Source organism: Annulohypoxylon truncatum (genome assembly GCF_022578515.1).
Source record: "Annulohypoxylon truncatum strain CBS 140777 unplaced genomic scaffold F4807scaffold_27, whole genome shotgun sequence".
NCBI lineage: Eukaryota > Fungi > Ascomycota > Sordariomycetes > Xylariales > Hypoxylaceae > Annulohypoxylon > Annulohypoxylon truncatum.
The window spans coordinates 432,411-450,945 of record NW_025953813.1 but is presented as its reverse complement, the minus strand read 5'-3'; the positions used below and the strand labels follow the sequence as shown (position 1 = coordinate 450,945).

The 18,535-nt window shown below is 49.3% G+C and overlaps 5 protein-coding genes across 5 annotated transcripts; 2 read left to right on the top strand and 3 right to left on the bottom strand.

The window, feature by feature from the left end:
* Window positions 1-40: 40 nt before the first annotated feature.
* On the top strand, window positions 41-1,654 carry F4807DRAFT_434984 (uncharacterized protein). Its single transcript, XM_047998846.1, has one exon. The coding sequence runs from the start codon at window positions 189-191 to the stop codon at window positions 1,218-1,220; it is 1,032 nt and encodes a 343-aa protein (XP_047852052.1). The 5' UTR covers window positions 41-188; the 3' UTR covers window positions 1,221-1,654.
* Window positions 1,655-2,012: 358 nt separating this feature from the next.
* Window positions 2,013-2,875, bottom strand: F4807DRAFT_462684 (uncharacterized protein; the record flags this gene model as incomplete). Its single annotated transcript, XM_048001863.1, has 3 exons — window positions 2,013-2,132; window positions 2,186-2,745; window positions 2,803-2,875. The coding sequence occupies 3 exons, from the start codon at window positions 2,873-2,875 to the stop codon at window positions 2,013-2,015; spliced, it is 753 nt and encodes a 250-aa protein (XP_047852051.1).
* A 2,501-nt stretch (window positions 2,876-5,376) lies between these two features.
* On the bottom strand, window positions 5,377-8,170 carry F4807DRAFT_434969 (uncharacterized protein). Its single transcript, XM_047998845.1, has 4 exons — window positions 7,620-8,170; window positions 6,993-7,538; window positions 6,325-6,931; window positions 5,377-6,267 (listed from the first exon to the last, which is right to left on the bottom strand). The coding sequence occupies exons 1-4, from the start codon at window positions 7,732-7,734 to the stop codon at window positions 5,790-5,792; spliced, it is 1,746 nt and encodes a 581-aa protein (XP_047852050.1). The 5' UTR covers window positions 7,735-8,170; the 3' UTR covers window positions 5,377-5,789.
* A 397-nt stretch (window positions 8,171-8,567) lies between these two features.
* Window positions 8,568-9,795, top strand: F4807DRAFT_434960 (thioredoxin domain-containing protein). The gene has a single exon (XM_047998844.1). It carries the CDS (start codon window positions 8,851-8,853, stop codon window positions 9,226-9,228), a length of 378 nt encoding a protein of 125 aa, XP_047852049.1. The 5' UTR covers window positions 8,568-8,850; the 3' UTR covers window positions 9,229-9,795.
* Window positions 9,796-14,238: 4,443 nt separating this feature from the next.
* F4807DRAFT_469310 (putative cytochrome P450 alkane hydroxylase) lies at window positions 14,239-16,290 on the bottom strand (the record flags this gene model as incomplete). The annotated part of the gene is made up of 3 exons (XM_048002697.1): window positions 15,344-16,290; window positions 14,732-15,275; window positions 14,239-14,657 (listed from the first exon to the last, which is right to left on the bottom strand). The coding sequence occupies exons 1-3, from the start codon at window positions 15,905-15,907 to the stop codon at window positions 14,239-14,241; spliced, it is 1,527 nt and encodes a 508-aa protein (XP_047852048.1). The 5' UTR covers window positions 15,908-16,290.
* Between the last annotated feature and the right edge of the window lie 2,245 nt (window positions 16,291-18,535).

Below are 18,535 nucleotides of genomic sequence, written 5' to 3'. Positions count from 1 at the left end.
AGGGTAGCTTCAGCCACATCCCTTTTCATCTCGAAATTTACGTAGGTGCCAACATCATCCCCTATCTGCCTAATTACATACCATTGTTACCTATAATACTACATAGTACTAGGTAGTTAGCTTTCTAGCGACAATTATCCTACCTAGTTGCGCCAGTCGTTTCCGCCAATCCCGAAAATTGCATTACCATGGTCCGCCAAAGGGGTCAGGGGAAGTCGAGGCCCGCCAAGAAAGACGGCGGTCCTCCGGCACCCTTCAAACGCCCTCCGGAGGTCCTACAGCCGCTCCTCGAGACCCTGGATGAAAAGCACGTGTACATCACGCACATCGACACTCAGCCCGCGGATTTCAAGCGCAAGATCTTCGCCGTACCCGTGCTTATGAACGTAGGGCTAGTCGCGTTATTCGCGTACCGCGTGTACTACATCCTACCGTACTATCTGCAGATCCTCGCGTCCGTGCTAGGCTACCCCAACGAGACTACCATGGTCGTCGACGAGATGGAGTGGGCCGAGATCGTGCCCGAGGTTGCGAAACGGACCTTCTCCTTCTTCCTGGACTTCCTGCTCTACGTCTTCATCGGGCCCTGGCCCATCAACTTCTTCTTCGCCCAAGAGGACGGCAACCCCGTCATATGGCGGTGGAGCGTCGGGTTCCGGGACCGCGAGATTGTCGTGCGCCGGAGCGGCAAGTGGGACGAGACGAAAGGGGACGTCGTCAACGACGCCAGCGCGAAGAGCTTGTTCATGTCGCGGGTCGGCGCGGCGACGTCGCCTATGTTGCTTAACGAAAAGACGGGCTACCTCCTCATGAACGCCGACTGGGGCCTGGACTGGGCGGCCATGGTCGACGCTACCACCATGGTAGATAATAAGATGGCTGCTATCGAAGCTTTCAAGACCGTGGTCCTGGTACACCATGAGGAGCACGGGTGGCTTAGCGTCGACATGAAGGTCAGCGAGAACGCGGAGGAAGATGACAGGCGACGACAGGTATTCGCCTTCAGAGACGCGCTTGCCGCCGTCAACAAGGAGGATCTGTTCTATCGCTGGATCGAAATCATCCAGTACGAATCAACGCAGCCCGGTGGGTTTGGCCCCGAGAAGCAAGAACAAGTTGCGAAACAGATTAGGGAAATGTTCGAGAAGCAAGGTATCAACTTTGACGAATTCTGGAAAGAAAGCGTAGGACAGGATGTACCAAATAATCCACCGGTGTAATTAAGGTTGGGGGTAATTAAAAGGGAGGACATGCAGAGGGAAAAAAGAAAATCGATTTGGGTTATGTGTGAATCGAACCCGCTCTGTTAAAAAACAAAACGAGATTACCGCATGTTGCAATGGGATCATTTCGCGCTGTAGAGCCGCAACCATATAATTCAGGTGGATGTCCACAGCACACCACTTTCCCATTACACCATTTGGTAATCTCTGCAGGTTGGACATTTAATTATACCTATAACCTCTTTGCAGGTTGTCAGGTGTCAAGTGTCAGGTTGTCGGGGCGACCATCACTCATAACCGTGCCTCCAAATATAGACTCATAGACTTGTAGACCTACTATAGACTACATACATTATTTCTACTACATACGAATACGTATTTTATGACCATTGTGAGCAGCTCACCCTCATTCACAAGCTAGGCGATCTGATTTAGTCGGCACACCCCTGTCCGAACAACCGCGGTTTCCGCACAACATTCAAGACTGCTGTGTGCTCAAAGTGACTTGTCTATTCGTCTTAAGCTATTAGGTTATTAGAGAAGAATATCCTCTAGACCTCATAGAACGCACAAACGGATACCTAGGCAAGCATAGGGAAAGCGTAGCACGCAATAGAGTCACAGTTAACACAAGAAGTCTTCATAGTCATATACGCGGCACGGAACGATCAGTATGGCGAGGCAAGGTCCTGATTCGTATTCGATATGCAACAGCCCCCAGATATCAAAGGCTATGCAAACTAGTAGGTTGATGATGACCAACGTAGAGTACTATGTATGAAGGAGAGTTCATTTAGCTCGTCCCTTCTTTCCGGGCTTTCCCAGAGCAGCCTCGCGCTTCTTGGCCTCCTTAGCCTCGATCTCGGCCTTTCGCGCCTTCTCGTGAGCCTCACGCTCTTCCTTCTCAGCCTATAATCCCGTGTTAGTAAATATCTCTTAGGATCGTATGGATAATTACGAACCTGCTTTCGCGCGGCTTCGGCAGCTCGCTTCTCTCGGATGAGCTGTAGACGGGCCAAGTCGGCCTTGGCCTCGTCTGTCTTGCCTGCCTCATGAAGCTTGCGATACCTCTCCTTGGCCTGCTGGGCTTCCATAGACTCGCGCTCCTTTCGGCTCATGGCGAGTTTTTGGACTCCTTCGGTAGCCTCCTCGACGTCGTCAGACTTAGGCGGAGCCTTAGCCTGGTTACGCGCAGCCTTGGAGTGGTTAGGGTTGGCGGGCATGGCGTCGTCCTCGTCTTCTTCCTCTTCGGAGTCGGTGGGCATATCGCCAACCTGCACAGGCTTGTTCTTTCTGGCGATGGCAGCCTCCTTCTGAGCCTTCTTGGCCTGCTTGCGTTCTTCTCGGGTCAATTCGGTCTGTTGTTGAGACGGACCAGCGTCGGAGTCTTCCTCGGAGTCTTCTTCAGAGTCCTCTTCGGAGTCGCTTTCGCTCTCTTCCTTTTGGGCACCTTCGCTCCACATGCTGATCTCGTTGCCATCGGCGTCGAGGGGTCGAAGGTCACGAGAGAAGTGTTTTCCGCCTGCGCGACAGCAAATTAGCGACTAAAAAATCATGTGACAAGAAAAAAGTAACTTACCGCCTCGAGTGAACTTCTTGAATTTGCCTCCGCGGCCACGAGAGTTGGCACCGGGGGCACCGCGTCCAGACATGATGGGCGATCGAGGGTGAAAGATGACGATGAAAGTGATAAACGTGAAGGATGGCGGGGTAGCTTAGATCGAGTCACCCTTGACTATGCGGTATGCAGATATGCAAGTGTGCACTTTGAAGGTTCAAACTTTGCAGGTAGATGTTCTGCACGACGGGATCGGGTTGGTTTTAACGACCAAGCCTGTAGCTCAGATCCAGAGGTCACGATATTTTGTTGTCCAAATTTAAGACAACGAGTTGCAAAGACGTAAATAAGAATTGAGTCAAACGACGAAAGAGGGGCAAAAGCAAAGCAAAAACATAAGACTTGCACACTGTGACGATAAAGGCCTGCGTACAGCGCTGGTTAGCGCCAGTGTAACGCCTTCAGAATGGAGTCTGCGCCTTCAGGGCTGCATGTAAGAGTCAGAACCACTAACGTCCCTAACATCTGTACCTAGATGGCGGGGTAATCCAATTGCCAGGCTCAATACGTTACCCATTATTTACATTAATTCTGATTGGCCAAGATCAAACTCAACCTTACCTTTTTAGACTAGACCTAACTCACATGCCACTTCACCTCGAGTAAGCGTTAAAAGGAACGTCTCCTGTAGGTCACAGGGGTATTGTGGCTCTGATGTGAGTAACTGTGGCTTGATTAACATTCATTGGACAGCCATTGGCAGGATTAACGTAACGCCGTATAGACGCGATCGCGGTTCAGACCCACTTTGTTCATTCCAATAAAACTGAAATTTTTAGCTTCACTCATTTTTCTTCCTTTCTTTTCCCTCCTCAGACAACCATCCTTCATATTCACTCTGGCTTTCGTCACTCTTCGGAGTCTCAATGGCAGGTCTTGGAGGGGAAACTGGAGGAAAGACTGAATTTTCGATCACTTACCCTTTGGCCCGTTGCGGTTCCCCGAGCCGCCGTTGGGTACCAGAGAAATTTTCGCATCGATACATCTTACCAGCATGGTTATAATCTGACTTGCAGTGATTTATGAGTCAACTCAGGGTCTATTTCTAGACCTATGTGGATATTTCTTGTTATCTCACCATGCTGATTATGGTAACTGGCGCCGCAGGTCCATACGCCGCTCAATCAAGTCATTACTGGCTGCTATTCCCGGTAGCCTTGTGTCGTATCGCATCCATGGATATTCTCACATAGATGTGTTAGCTCAAGTGATCTCAATGTACTTGTACGGTACAAAATGATTAAGCTGGACGATGTATGCATATGTTGACTGGTGTAACCGGCGTTCCTAACGTGCTTGATCGAAGTTCTGTTTCGTCAATTTCGGATAAATGCCAAACGAATGTCCTCAAGCATGTGCTCAAAACCACACTGGTGACACATTTAAGCATCCATGAATAAAGGGAATATACGACCAAATCGTCGCCATGTGCAACCCATGCCCATAATTGGTACTCTGCCTTTGATCCTTACGAACTCGGGAAAACGAACAGTCCCGGTTACGGTCCTTTTACTGGGGATTATCAAGAGCCTATATATCTTTATGTCACGTGTTCCTATAATCATTACAGCTACTTGGTCTCTTTCTCTTCATCGATCTACTATCTTAATGTTGTATATCTAGGCTTAACGACCAACTCAAGGCCATATATTCCATGTAACCAGAAATGGGGTTGACAGCGGTTCTTAATACAGACACGGTCGTGAAGCTTTGCTTCCGTAGCTTGTGGCTTTGTACATAGTCCACGAGATTCACGAGAATCATTATAGTCCGGTATATATATCAACTTGATCGTAGGAAGTAGTTCAATATATAAAGCACCTCGTCGTCAAGAGCCCTATTTGATGCCGTGGTGAGATCCTAAAGTACTCATCATTGAGACAAACTATTCTAAATGATTTCAAAGGTACCTAACTATGGATGGATCCCTCTGTTTATCCAGAACTTATCTTTTTCAACCACTATATCTACTCGTAAACATAGCCTCTCATGTTTCTTTACCACCATGCGCAAAATGGCCAAGAATCATGCAAAGACTAAAGAAAATGTAAGTAAATCTATATTTGAGGTTCAAGCGTAACTTCGACTTGATTTCTATTCAAACTTCGACTGGTAATGATAAAAAAACAAAGCCGAGTAGACCAGGTGCTCGCCTGTGGCCACCAAAAGGTTTACCATGAAGCCTTATACATAGAGATCTGATATACCTAATCATTAGGAACATCCGCTAACCTTCTTAGTGATATCTTTCTCTCTATAGCCTCTCCCGTTAGCATCGCGCGCTGGCAGCTAAACGCGCCTACTGCGCTACTTAGCACCCAAAAGGTCGTATCGAATGCCAATTCACACATCAACATTCACTACTAGAACACTTGAGTCGTTTTAAGGTAATTTTATGGAGCGTATCGAGCCTGCGAGGAAACACTGACGTTATTGCGCGAGAGACCCCAGACTACCCTCATCTAGGGAGCACCGGATACATATAGGAGGGTCTCTTTGCTACCATTCTCTGGGGTTAGCCGTCAATAAGTCTCCCATGAGTCGAATTCTGATTTTTACTGGACTCCTAGCTACTAGCCCTTCCACAGACTAGATCTCTAACAGGTAAGCATTATCATCTCCCTTATATCTTAGTGTATCAACTAATAATTACATCTAGCCGAGCATCATTAAGTCAAAGTTAATCCTAGTCGTCAAGGTAAATGTTGCTTTAAAGGGCATAGCCATAGATGATATTTGATGAGAAGTATAATGCTCCTTATCCAGTTCTTCGGGTAAGCTGGGATTATCTCAGTCATTCTCCAAGGCAGATTTCCCTCCACTGGCTCTCTAAGGTAACTTCTATCTGGGTGTTTCCCGTTTCAATCGTTCTATTCATTAAAAAGATCATGGTTCATCATTAGCTCTACCTAATCTCGTTACCGTTGGCAAATTTTGAAAAATCTAGATCACTGCAATTCCACACGAGATGGTACGCTTCCCGGCAGTTCGTATTTCGTCACTCCTTCGCCATGTACCTCATGCGGCCGAGGTTCCGAGACCCCTATCTCGTATCGCATATTGCGACAACCTTCGAGCTCCGGTTTTTGCCAATGACCATCCGACCCGGCTAGTATCTTCACAGTTTCCACCATTTTCTTTGGAATCGGCGTATGTTTCCTATCCAACCATACCATCGTGCCGGCAAGGATAAAAATTACGCCCATGACCACAGCAATGGCGATTCCCGCAATGGCACCCTGGCTTAGGCTATTATTTATGTCCCCGGGGTCAGCGGCCGCGGTCGCAGTCGAGCTAGAAGCTGGATCATCAAATGTCTGGTTGGGATTATATTTGTCTCTAGGTACTGTTTTGCTAAAGATAGTTCCTAGGTCTTCAGAACTCCAGCCAGTAGAAGGCGTCTTAAGGGTCGCATTACCAGAAGAGCTGGTAGACGTCAGTCATCTGCTCATTTTGGTCTTAGGGAGGGAAATGTATGCTCACTTTCCGCCTATGATTGCCGTTACCGAGTCTGGCACCGAATACTCTAATCTAGGATCGAAGCTCGTCCGCCAAGTATATGTTGAAGTATCTAGGACTTTGAACGGTGGATAGGTCTTATTACATTCTTCGTTAAGTGTTTCCCAATTACCGGTGCCGGTACTAAGTGTAATCAGCCCTCCTGATACTATGAGCTGCGTCTCATTCCAAACGTCGCATTTAAGTCGGTTGCGGCCAGGGGAGTCGGGACCGAGCAAGTCCGGATTATGAGTATCGTTGATTTTGATCCAACGGAACGAAGGTATGCTCAGCACATATACGTCGTTGAGAGCGCGCCCCTCAAGCTGATCCCAACCCCCGTGTACTGTGACCTGGAAGCTGGAATCATCCGGCGCAGCCGAAACACCCGCACAAAACTCCGTACGAAGACTAGGGATATCGCCGGTGGCCTCCTGCAGGTACCAGATGTTTGAGAAGATATCGTACACGAATATTTCGTTGAAAGGCCGGCGATCCCAGTCCCACGCTGCGAACTCGGTACCCCGGTAGGCTGTCTGGTATCCCCCGAAAGCGAGAAGCACGCCTGACTCACCCTTTCTCAGATACACCACTATGAATGAACCTAGTCAGTAGATTCATCATTTCGAGACGCCATCTAAGTGATTACGTACTCTCACCTTTGAGGATGTCGGGCCCCTGAATGCCGGTAGTGGCAGTCTCGAAAGTCCACTGCGGGGAATTCGAGTTGAAGGATTGAAATTTGACAGTGCCGTTATTTGTGCCGTTGAAAGCCATGGTCCAACCACCAGTATAGAAAGATGTGCCCGTGCTTGGGTCGCTCGCGTGAACGCCCTCGCTATTATTACCAAACGAAATCTTACCGCCTTGGACTTGGACTAAGCTCCATGTATCGTCGGTCGTATTGAAAGACCATAAAGAATTGTCTATCCCATCCGCATCTGAGCCCACCATTCCAGCATATGGGTACAAGGATGTACGATCATAGAAGAATGTCCCGGCAGAACCACCTCTATTGTTTGCGAGACTATTACTTGGTAAAGGAGCTGAACCAAATATAGACATGTCAATAGGACCAGAAACGTCAATTGTCTCGTAAAGAGGGAGCCAATAGAGTAACGACGTATTATGCATGGCTTGTCCATCGTCAAAGGTATAATTGCCGCTCGAGAAGAATAAACGGTCTCCGACAATAGCAGCTGCGGTAGGGAACGAGCCCTCAGATCAGCGCTTATACATATCAGAGGCGGCATTGGAACAGAATATACGAGCCGACTCACATCTCTGGTCCACAAGACTACACATAGAACTAGCGTAACAAGCTACTAATAGCTGAAAAACGATATAGCAGAACGACAAGCGAAGAGTCGCACGTGGGCTAGGCGGATAGCTCATCCTGGCGATAAGCTAGCCAGGAGTTCCCAAGGAAAGGAAGACATAGCTGTTGAACCTGAGGGGTAACGAACTTATTTAGAAGCCGATGTCTGAAACAGACCACAGCCCCCAAATCCAACCTAGCTGACGTTAGGTGAGTCGGTTAGTGGTAGGTAGGTAGACCGTAGAGCAATTCCTTCTTATATCCTTGGTTGGCACAGAGAGTCAGCTCTACCAAGGTGGGTTGTATGGATAATACGTCGGTGGTTTACATGATATGAAGAATCATGTAAGTGGCTGGCTTGGTGTTGCACGACACGAGTTACTCAGCCCAGCTTTGCAAAGCCTCACGTTTTATTCCCGTACGAAGTGGAAGAATCTAGGAACCCCTTAATTCTGATTGGCCACAATTAATGGAGATTTCTTATAGAGGTGTGCAGTAAGCCATTAACGAATTATCATTGGCCACTCGTCGATGATCCATCCCTGGAGTTTTCTGCTGCTTAAGGGCACATTAATTAACTACCTGCCCTATTCGAAAAGTGGCGCTGTCAAATGGAACATGATCCAGAGGCTATTTAAGGAAACCAGGAATATATATCAAGTTATCATGATATGTACCGATGTAGATATACGAGATTATTCAAGGTCACGGATGGACGGTAGATTTGGCCCCCTCTGCTCCCCCCCATATACTAGGTACTAGGTAGCCAGGGGGCAAACCCCGTTACTTAATTAAAGCTGCTTAAAGCGGTTCGGCCCGTGCCGAGTAGTCATTATCGCATAATAGAATACGTATTCACTTAATAAGCATATCGTAGAATCTTCTAACCGTACTTCGGCCTCGCTTTTCAGCTCGCCACTTTACTCTTCTACCACCATCCATCTACATCCTAATATTGTATATTTGTGAATCACCGTCTCACTATCCTAACACATATAATCATTCATATCCCAATCTGGATTTAGCTAATCCTTCAAGTTTCAATTTGGACCATCAGCCATCAACTAAGCCTGAGGTTCAAACCGCTTCTCCTAACATCGGAGGGGCAGCCGGGATCACCAAAAGAGAACACCATCCACCAGCACACTTCCGTCCGTCCTGCATCATAAAACAGCAAACCAGACTAAGCCAAGATGAGCAGTGACATTCTCCACCACGTCAACTCGCTCGCGGAGCTGCAATCGCTCTTCGCGTCGACCACGTACGTCGCCGTGGACTTCTACGCGGACTGGTGCGGGCCGTGCAAGGCCATCGCGCCGCACTACGAGGCCCTCGCCAAGCAGCACTCGGCGCCGGGCGTCCTGGCCTTCGCCAAGGTGAACGTGGACCACGCGCAGGACGCCGCGCGCGCCCACGGCGTCAGCGCCATGCCCACCTTCATGTTCTTCAAGGAGGGCCGCCAGGTCGCCGTCAACGGCCAGCCTATGATCCGCGGCGCCGACCCCCGAGCCCTCTCGGCTGCCGCTGAGAAGCTGGGCGGGCTGGCTAAAAAGCGTATGGCCGCCGCGTGAGCGGGGGGTTATGGGTCGTCGGGGAGGATTAGAATGGAAGCGGGCGATCCGGTGTTGTTGATTGGTCTATTTACGGACTCTACGGGATCTTCCCGAATGACGATCATAAGTGATCTACATAATAACGGCCCTGTGGCCATTGGTATGATAGACGAGCCGCCTGTATCGGCTCAAGGTATGAGGATGTTACCAGGATGTTACCAGAATGTCACTCGGTTTCACTTCTGTACTTAGGGGTACTTCAGGTACATAGGTAGGCACTCAAGCCACCCGTGATTCATGACTTTGACATGTAGACAACGAATATGTAAACAACAAACCTAAAGCCAGGTCATCATCAGAATCGCTTGTTCGAATGGCTTAATGACCTGCCTTCTCATCGACTGATAACACTGAGTAATTCAAGCGAGCACAGCTATAGCTTATCGCTCATACAGCCAGGACGACTCCCAATGTGGTATACACATCGTTATGCGCGACGTGGCTGGCGTTGCATGTAGGTCTTAGGAATCTTCGCCAAAGAGTATAGCCAAATATACAGCTGTATAATGATAAGATGTTATAACATGTGCTGCTTGCTCTATGGAATCGAACCTGAGCTGGTGCATGAGAAATCTGGCACCAGTTTCAGTTCTACCACAGTTCTTGATTCGCTAGTCTGCCTTAGCTTGGAGGAGTGCCGTGTCTTCTCTGCTGGACGAAGCGGATATCCGCCGGCAAGGAGAGTCGTAGCCGGGGAACGGAACGTAGATATATACTACATTTGACTCGGCTGGATTAACGTATTGTCGATGATTATATCATATGTCACAAAAGTACAAGCGGCACGCAAAGGACTTTCGAACACTTCAGACATTACGTACCAGCCGTACCAAAGCTGGCAGACTATAAATAGGTATGATCGTAGGACTTGTCAGTGCCTAAGAGCCTGAGGCTCTTTACTAGCTCCACGTGGTCCAGCAGATCGTTGTCGTGGACCTTGAGAATCCTTCTTAACTCCGCCTCCATTTGTTAAGGAAAAGATCTCCGCTACTATTGGTATATAAAAATAGCAAGACCCCCATCAAAGTGTGGATTTCTGGGGTTGTATTCCACAGAAGAGAGCTCGCGTAAACCCCGAGACACCATATTCGGCGATTCTCCAAGTCTATGCTACGTATACCATAGTGTTCAGGGGCTTCTCGCGATGGATTACACCCGGCATGATTATTCATCTGTAGAGATTGTAAAATGTAGTTTGGATGGTTCAGGAATAGGGAAAGGTAGAGAAAGATAGGCGATAAGAGAAATATGATGAAAAATTTGGTCTAGTTGGGGTTAGCTCCGATCTTGAGGGCTTCTCCAGACTTTGGGCCCAGAATAAGTGTAGCGATGGAACGTCCCCTTACCAAGGTTCACTACACCTGGATACCAGTACGTGGTCAAAGAAGTAAATGCTGCTTCGAAATATATACGATTCATGCATTGGTATCATGTGCCTATGAAGAATGAAAGTCCACATGATATTTCAGATTCCTAATTGCATTCTGTCGGCGTATAGGCGTACCTACCTACGTAGGTACCTTACTTTGCCACCAATAATCTTCGGGAAGGCATTTCTTTTGCGAACATTCTTTCCTTTGAGAATTAGCCTACCCCTAAATAGGTAAGTATCTTAATCCAATCTCCCTATTGGAGGTGATTTCGTCAGAGCTTTTATCACCTATCAGGATTACCCCTTGATTCGTATTGGCCAAAGCAATGCCTCCGTTATAGTAGTCGCACAAGCAATGAGAAGGTAGAACTACAAGATCAAGCAACTACATCCGTTACAATGAGTGCTTGTGTGCCTATTATGTCGATACATAATCAAAGTGCGATATGAGATTCCAGGAAGATGTTATCCCGCGTGGTTCTGAGAGATACGAGAGGCATCGTATGACGCCGGATTCCCAATGTAAATACAGGGACTGTAATAAACCCATGGATAACAGTTAACTAAATATTCAAGATATTAGACTTAAAGTTCCTTGTCTCCTAGGTATTTGATAATAATAAAAACAATGAAACAATCCCCCCTTGATGATCAGATACCTATCGTCTATAATGCATATTGTTAGGTATGTTGTAGATTTATTATAGGGTTTCTTTCATGTTTATGGTCTGATATTACCAGTTTATCTGTGCTTGACTGGGTGAATGAGACCTACTCATATAGGTGCCTACCTAGGTAAACAACCCTGCTTTATAATTCATGACGTGGAAGCAATGAGAAGAACACCTTATAGATATAGCTCACCAGCCTCTAAACTAACCAAGTCAACACTGCTCCTCTTTTCCAAGATAGGTATGAATAGCGAATCGTATCAATTGAAATGCTTTTGCAATAGGCATTGATCGAACAACATTATGAACCTTACATTCATTTGAATGAGACTCGGATACAATTCCCCTAATGGCATCAAAAGCCGTCCATGGGTGCGAACCAACAAACTGGGTGTTTCCAACAAACCAACAATGAAACTAAAGTCTTATCACAGGCAAGGTACCTCATCTAATAGGTACCTAACCTATAGGAAAACATCCCCTTTATCCCCTCCTTCTCCACAGGTATAATATACATCTTTTATAGCCCATTTTACGCCAAGGGGGTAGTATCTTAATTAAAATTTCTTTTCGTTCAGTCGGCCCGACGGTCTTTGTGGGACAGATATCAAGGGGTTTTGGATAACGTTACGGACGTTGTTGGTGGTTATTCGTATGCTTAAGCCGTTCTTCTATTACAGAACACGCGAGGATAAGACTGTTCAAGATCCATGGCGTTAGCATAACAGACGCTACTATAGGATTGGTTCGAAGACGCCAGGTCAGGGATATGAGATGAGGGGACATGATCGCCGTCTACTATGGAAGTAAGCAATAGTTCGATAAGCGCGCCCCGGGTAGCTTGTTCGGACAGCTTGTTCGGAGGCCGACTACCCGTAAGAAAGTAAAAGTTGAAGCTGCTCCGATCTCGAGGTAGGTAGTCAAATTTGAGGCTCTTCTCCGGTCAGAGGCTCTCGATCGGGCGCCGGCCATAATCTTAGTAGATACCCAATATAACTAATCTACGAACTACGCCGGCCGTATGGTCCTACTATGTGCCTGCTATCAACTAATGGTGCGTTGCATTATATCTAGGACATTGTGGGTCTTAAGGCTGTAGGGGGACCATGTAACTCCGCCACGTGCGAAGGTGAACAGACCGCCAGATCCGAGCAAACATGACGATCGGCTTCCGCTAGGATCGCGCACCCTTGACCGCGTTAGAGCCGCATGGAGAAGATCAGCAATTGGTAGATAACCTTTAATAGACGTCCAGTAGGAAGCCGCGGGTGACGTGGCACAGCGAGATCTCCTCGATCTCTTAGTAATTGCGCCGGGCTATACCTTTTCGCCAAATTATATCCACGCAACCAACCAGCCGGGATTTAGCGTATCACGACAGGCAAACCGTGGCTGGCGGAGCCTTCTGAATATGACGAAGAGCCTGCTTGTATCCGCGGGGCGGTATTCCGACTGGGTATTGGCGACTTGACCTTGACCATCTCGGTTGATAAGTGTAACATCTCGCCAACGAATTTCGCGATTAAACCGTCTGATTGGCCGGTCTGCCTTGCTCGACCTGCTTGTTCGGCTAAGCGGTGAGTGAGTGGCTTTGTTTCATCCAAGTTTGCCCGGACCTTAGGACAAACGTGATATTGGCGCTGCAAAGCTTGTCGAGGCGTACCAAGCCCAAGAGTGGCATTTTTTAATCTTAATAATTCGCTCATACGTGAACCAAGGCGAGAGAATGATCTGATTGATCTCGTAAATATATAATGAGAGGTAATAACGCGGTATCTAGGAAGACGCTCAGATCAGCCATCGGTCTTCGGCACCTCAGCGTACACTAGTGGCGTACTGACAACTCGTGCACCTCCATAGCGCCATAGCATGGCTTGCTATATGATGTCTGCTAAGGCTATAACCCTACGAGATTTAGGGTCCGCGTCTCCACGGAAGACTCTGAACGGGTCGACGTCATTTTAAAAACAAGACCCATATCGGGATAATACCAACCATTAGGAGATTTAAGGATGGTTAGCCTCCGCAGCTATGGCCGTCCACGTATATCCCGAACCACATCGTCCAAGGAAAAGGCGTTTCACTAGGCTAGGAAGTTAAGTCGTATCCGCCTGGGTACCCGCAGGAAAGAACCGGACCGCCGAGGCCGTGGGACATATAAGTCCCGACGCATGTTGGACATACTCTATATGTAAGACATAAGACATGCATGACGACCGTCCCATCGGCACTTTAGGATCAACGAATCCATTTCCCTCCCAGATTCCAAATCTCGATATCCCGTCACTGCGGCCGTGTATGCGGCCGCGACCCATATTCGGTGTGACACGCAAGCTCAGCCTCCGAGGTGATCTTCTATAAAGGCCAGGTATAGACGCAGAGACGGTGGCAAGTTCCTGGGGAATTCGATTTTTAAAAACCAATCATTGTCTCGGGCACGGGAGCAGAGTCGTTCTTGGCACGGAAAACTATCGATATAATTCACGGATATATCGAGGTTGGTTCCAAAGCGTGTGTGGGCGCCCCGGAGTTTCTTGGCCATGTTTCTCAAACGCGATATTTTCTTATTTTAACTATCAGACAGTCCAACCGCTAAAAACGACAGCAATAGCAACAATCCAATCCCCTAATTTGATCGTGAGGTCAAGTGTCTAGTCGGATCATGAGAACAAAAAGCTAGGAATCCGTCTCCGCCTCGTTCCCCCACACCTATCTACAGTATTCGAACCGGCACATCCAATCTATCGAGACACTTGTGAGATTAAACCTCCAAGTTTCCCCTTTTCTGTAAACCCAACCATGACCGTCCCCGAATTAACCAACCGTTGGGAGGCCCGAGCTCCGCATATGTTCCATGGGTATTGGGTATTTGTATAAAGAACGAAAAGAAAAAAAAAGATTGAAAGGAAATGGTCGTAACAGGCGTTAAGCGGGGATAAGACGGCATTGTACTCCATTGTTTAGAGTCAATGACAGAGTCAGTTGTTCCCTCCAGTCGGTGGGGTCTAGGTTTTCGATGCCGGAGAAGGCGTGGAGCAGGCGCGCGATGGTGTACGACGATTCCGTCAGGGCGAACTTCTGACCGGGGCAGATTCTAGGACCGCCGTTGAAGGGTAGGAATTCCCAGCCGGGTCGCAGGTTCTCCCACCTCTCGGGGCGGAACTCGTCGGCGTCCTCTCCGAAGAATTCCTTTCGTCGGTGCATCACGAAGGTGCTGTAGGTGACGACGTTGTGCTTCTTCACGAACAGGGGCGATTTTCCGTCGGGGCCACCGCCTACGGGAAGGACGGTATCCTTGTTGGCCATGCGGCTGTTGGTGGCGATGGGAGGGAAAAGGCGAAGGGCTACAGAGTCACGTTAGCTTTGTTTACGATACGTTTGTTTTACGGCACGCGGCACTATATGCAGGCAGACTCACTTTCGTGGACGACGTATCGGAGGTATTTCATATCCATGAGAGCCTCGTACGTTAGCGGCTCGCAGTAGTGCTCCAGAACGTCGGCGCGGAGCTTGTTCCACACGTCGGGTCGTCGAGCCAGCATGAAGAAGACGAAGGCGAGTAAACCGGCGGTAGTGTCACGTGCGGCCAAGAGCATGTTCACGATCTGGTCTCGTAGGAGGATCGGGTCGTCGGTGTCCTTGGCGAGCTCGCGCAGGAAGACGTACTTCTGGCGGGCACCCTCGTCCTTCACGTCCTTCTCGGCCGGGAACGAGGCCTGGCCGCGCCGGTACTCGAGAGCTTGGGAGACGAACTTGTCAGCGTAAGCGTGGACGATGTCGCAGGAGTCTCGGAACTTCTTGTCCCGGTGGGCGAACATCAGGTTTCCGAGACGCAGGCGGAGGATGGTTCCCTGCTGGGCGTAGTCCAAGGCGTGGTGGAAGGTGGTAGCCGACTCAGAGGCGTTCTCCGACATTAAGCCGACGGATTCCCCGAACATGTACTCGCTGTTGGAGTCGAGGACCTGTCTTACGTGATTAGCTGCTAGGACGGAAAGGGTAGTATCATTCTGTGTGGGAGGGTTCCACGAACCATGCGGAAGAAGAGCTGCTGCAGGTCCACCTCGTTGTTCCGACGTCCGATGAGACCGATGAGCTGGTCGACGTGGTGGCCGAAGATGGAGAAATCCGTGACCTGGGCCCGGACGAAGCTGGGCCGGATCAGGGCGCGCTGGTGCGCCCAGATGTCGTCGTCGGTCGTGAAGATGCCCCGTCCTAGGAGGGGAGAGGCGCTCTTGCGTCTCAGGGGCCCCATGCCGAAATCCTGGAACTGGAAGGACAAGACGTTCTGAATGAGCGTGGGGTCGCACGTGTTGATGGTTGTCCGGAAGTAGGTGTTGGTGGTGAAGGTGAGGCCGTTGGCGGCGTGACGGTTCCTGAGAAGGTTGAGGAAGCCGTATTTCTTGGCCGCCCCAAGGTTCTGTAACACAACGTCCGTCCCTAGGAAGGGGTCAATCTGAGGCAGCTTCTTCGGAGGGAGGCAGCCGTTCTGCTTGGCCATGTGATATCGACGTCGACATCGTACGAGCCACTGCACCGTATAGTATATTGTGAAGACGAGAAGGCCGATGGCGGCCACGAGCAGCGAGACGGCCATGAGGAAATTCAGAGATGAGACGGCGAACAAGAAAAAGAAAATAAAGTGTGACAAGAGACGAGAACTCGTTACACGATACTACTGCAAGCAGAGGAAAGATGGGGAGCGGAGAAGGCAGTGAGCTTACTTATACTCCGGGAGAGGTTCTGGCCAATGCTGCTGGTTGGACCCAGACCGTGACAAATGAGCAAGCAAAAATGCTGCTTGCCCATCAACCCCAAAGCCCGACGATGCCCAGCAGCGAAGGGGTTTCGTACGAGTACTTCTGGAGCGGCAAGGGGGTCCATAAACGGTAAACCATCTTGGCCACCGATACGCACGCATGCTTAATCGTCCACGGGTTTTGTTAGCCAGATTATCAACTCGGTAGAAACTTTTCTCTTTAACCAATCAGGCAATTGTCCATTAAGGATGCATCCAATGAGCTGGCCCCGCAACGACCTCGTCACTGACATGGCATATCCAATTGAATGCTTGTCACAAGGGATAAATGCACAGGCAGTACTAAGAGTTACTCATACGAAGTACCGTGCCGGCCGGAGAGCGGAAACGACGAGGAAATCTTTCTCTGTCTTACCCTCCCCTCCCCCCAATCTGGGAAACTGGACACCGGTTCCACGGCTGATGGAAGGGACCGTCAATGCTTTCCCTTGTCGTCGTTGTTGTGGCTAGACGTTGTTGGGCACATAGGCCAGTCGCGTGCACTGTGTATAGCCGCCGACGACCCACTGTCCTTTCGTTTGCTATAATCCCACTATACATGTTAATCCCACTACATGTCAGTCATGATACGAGACAATTTTTTTTTCTTTCTGTCTTCATAAAATCTGGGAATACGTCATAGCTTGTAGCTCTGCTTCTCCGCTTATGTGTCTACGTAAGAGTGGCGGGCCTGCTTATTTTCCTGGTACTTGCGTAGTCAGGTTCCAAGTTGCTTGAACGGACTCCGCTCCTCGAATAGGTTCTGATGGGTCTTTTTTTTGGTAATCGTCGCCAGCTGGACCCGATCGTTGATTCAGGGACGGGCCTTTCGACGGTCTGTACATTCTGCCCGAGCCAGCGCCGACTTCTGTTCGCCCGCTACGTTAGCTCTCCCCGGTTTGGTATGGCCTGTCTCGTCGGTCGCTGAACAGTGCTAGATAGAGTATAGAAGAAGAGAAGGGCAGGCAACAAGGTCCCACGATAGCGGTGGCACCGTCTCATAGCCTAGAACCTATGTACCTAGTAGACAAGGGAGAAGATCCTCACTAGCTAGGCGAGGCGCGCCGTCGAGCTAGCGACAGCCTTTTCTTACAGGTATTCTGACAGGTACGCGTTGTGTAGTAAGGCGAGCTTGCTGTTCCATGGGCCATGGCCAAGGTGCACGATGGGATCCACGACAACCCATCGAGACTAGGATGAGGAAGGAGGCTGAAGCTCGAAATGTCCGAGACACGTGGCTGTCCGCTACAGAAATGAGATCTTGGTGAGACGCATGGGACGTATGGGACGTATGTACTTCGAGCTTCGAAATTTCGGCGACGTTCGAACACTTGGCACGTCCGTCATCTTCTCTCTCACACTGCCTTACACAGCTTACAAACAATACCCTAGTACTGCCGTGCTGAAATTGGAAAAGAAAGGTCAAGGAAATTTTTTTCTCTCGCTAGTAAGCGCAGCCGCCCGGGCTAGACTGATTATGGCTAGGAGACCCTCCCTTGGGCTTGGGGAGGGACCGTTCCGAAGGCTCGGGGTGAGGAAAAGAAACCTTTACCAAGTTTGAGCAAGCCGTGGCGTACCCTGGGAGTTACACTCGAGCCTCTCTCTAGTGTAGGAAGGGAAGAGTCATAGGCAAATCCGAACTGCGATAGGCGGTATGAATGGGTGGTCGTTCCGTTCCGGGCCCTGCGAGTAAGCTAGGCGAGAAAGAGGAAGAGGGAAAAACAAAAAAAAATCAAAGACAGGAAAGAGAACAAGAAATTTTTCCATCTGGCTCGTTTCACAGGCTGGTTCAAGTTCGAAAGGTCAAGATCAGCAAATGGCTCAAGAGTCGAGAACCCACTCAAAAAGGCGGTATGTTACATCGAAGACTCACCTTCGCCCGCTTTCCTCGCGCGAGTTCTTGTCGACTGCGAACCTCTAAAGCACATCCAGTTGTCAGTTGAGGGGGTTCGAGGTGGAGTTGGGCAAGGGTGTATAGAACCCACGCAGGGGAATTCAGGGATCTGACAGGGTCTTCGGCTGAACCTGCAGCTTTCTCCATACTTAGCTTAATATCCTATAGGATCGTTCCAGGGGCGGCATGGGACTGCCGGATTTCCTGCTACGACACTAGGTTACGACTACAACGGGGGACGAGGCACACTCCTACTCTGATCAGTCTATGTAAGATGTGCGCTGCGGCACACCAGCGCATTCGTAGCGTGATACCGACGCTGCTGCTTCTGCTTTGGAGACCCTTATGCAGCGCGCATTACTATTCCACCAGTTACGTATGTACCTGACTACCCTCGCCTACCCTCGCCTATCATCACCCCGGCTGCCCGGGCAAGTAGTCCAGCGCATGTTACCGTGTTACGGCGATAAGAGAGTCGTCACAGGCGGCCGGCAGGGTTCCTGCTTGCTGCGCTGGACCCTCTAAGGACCGTC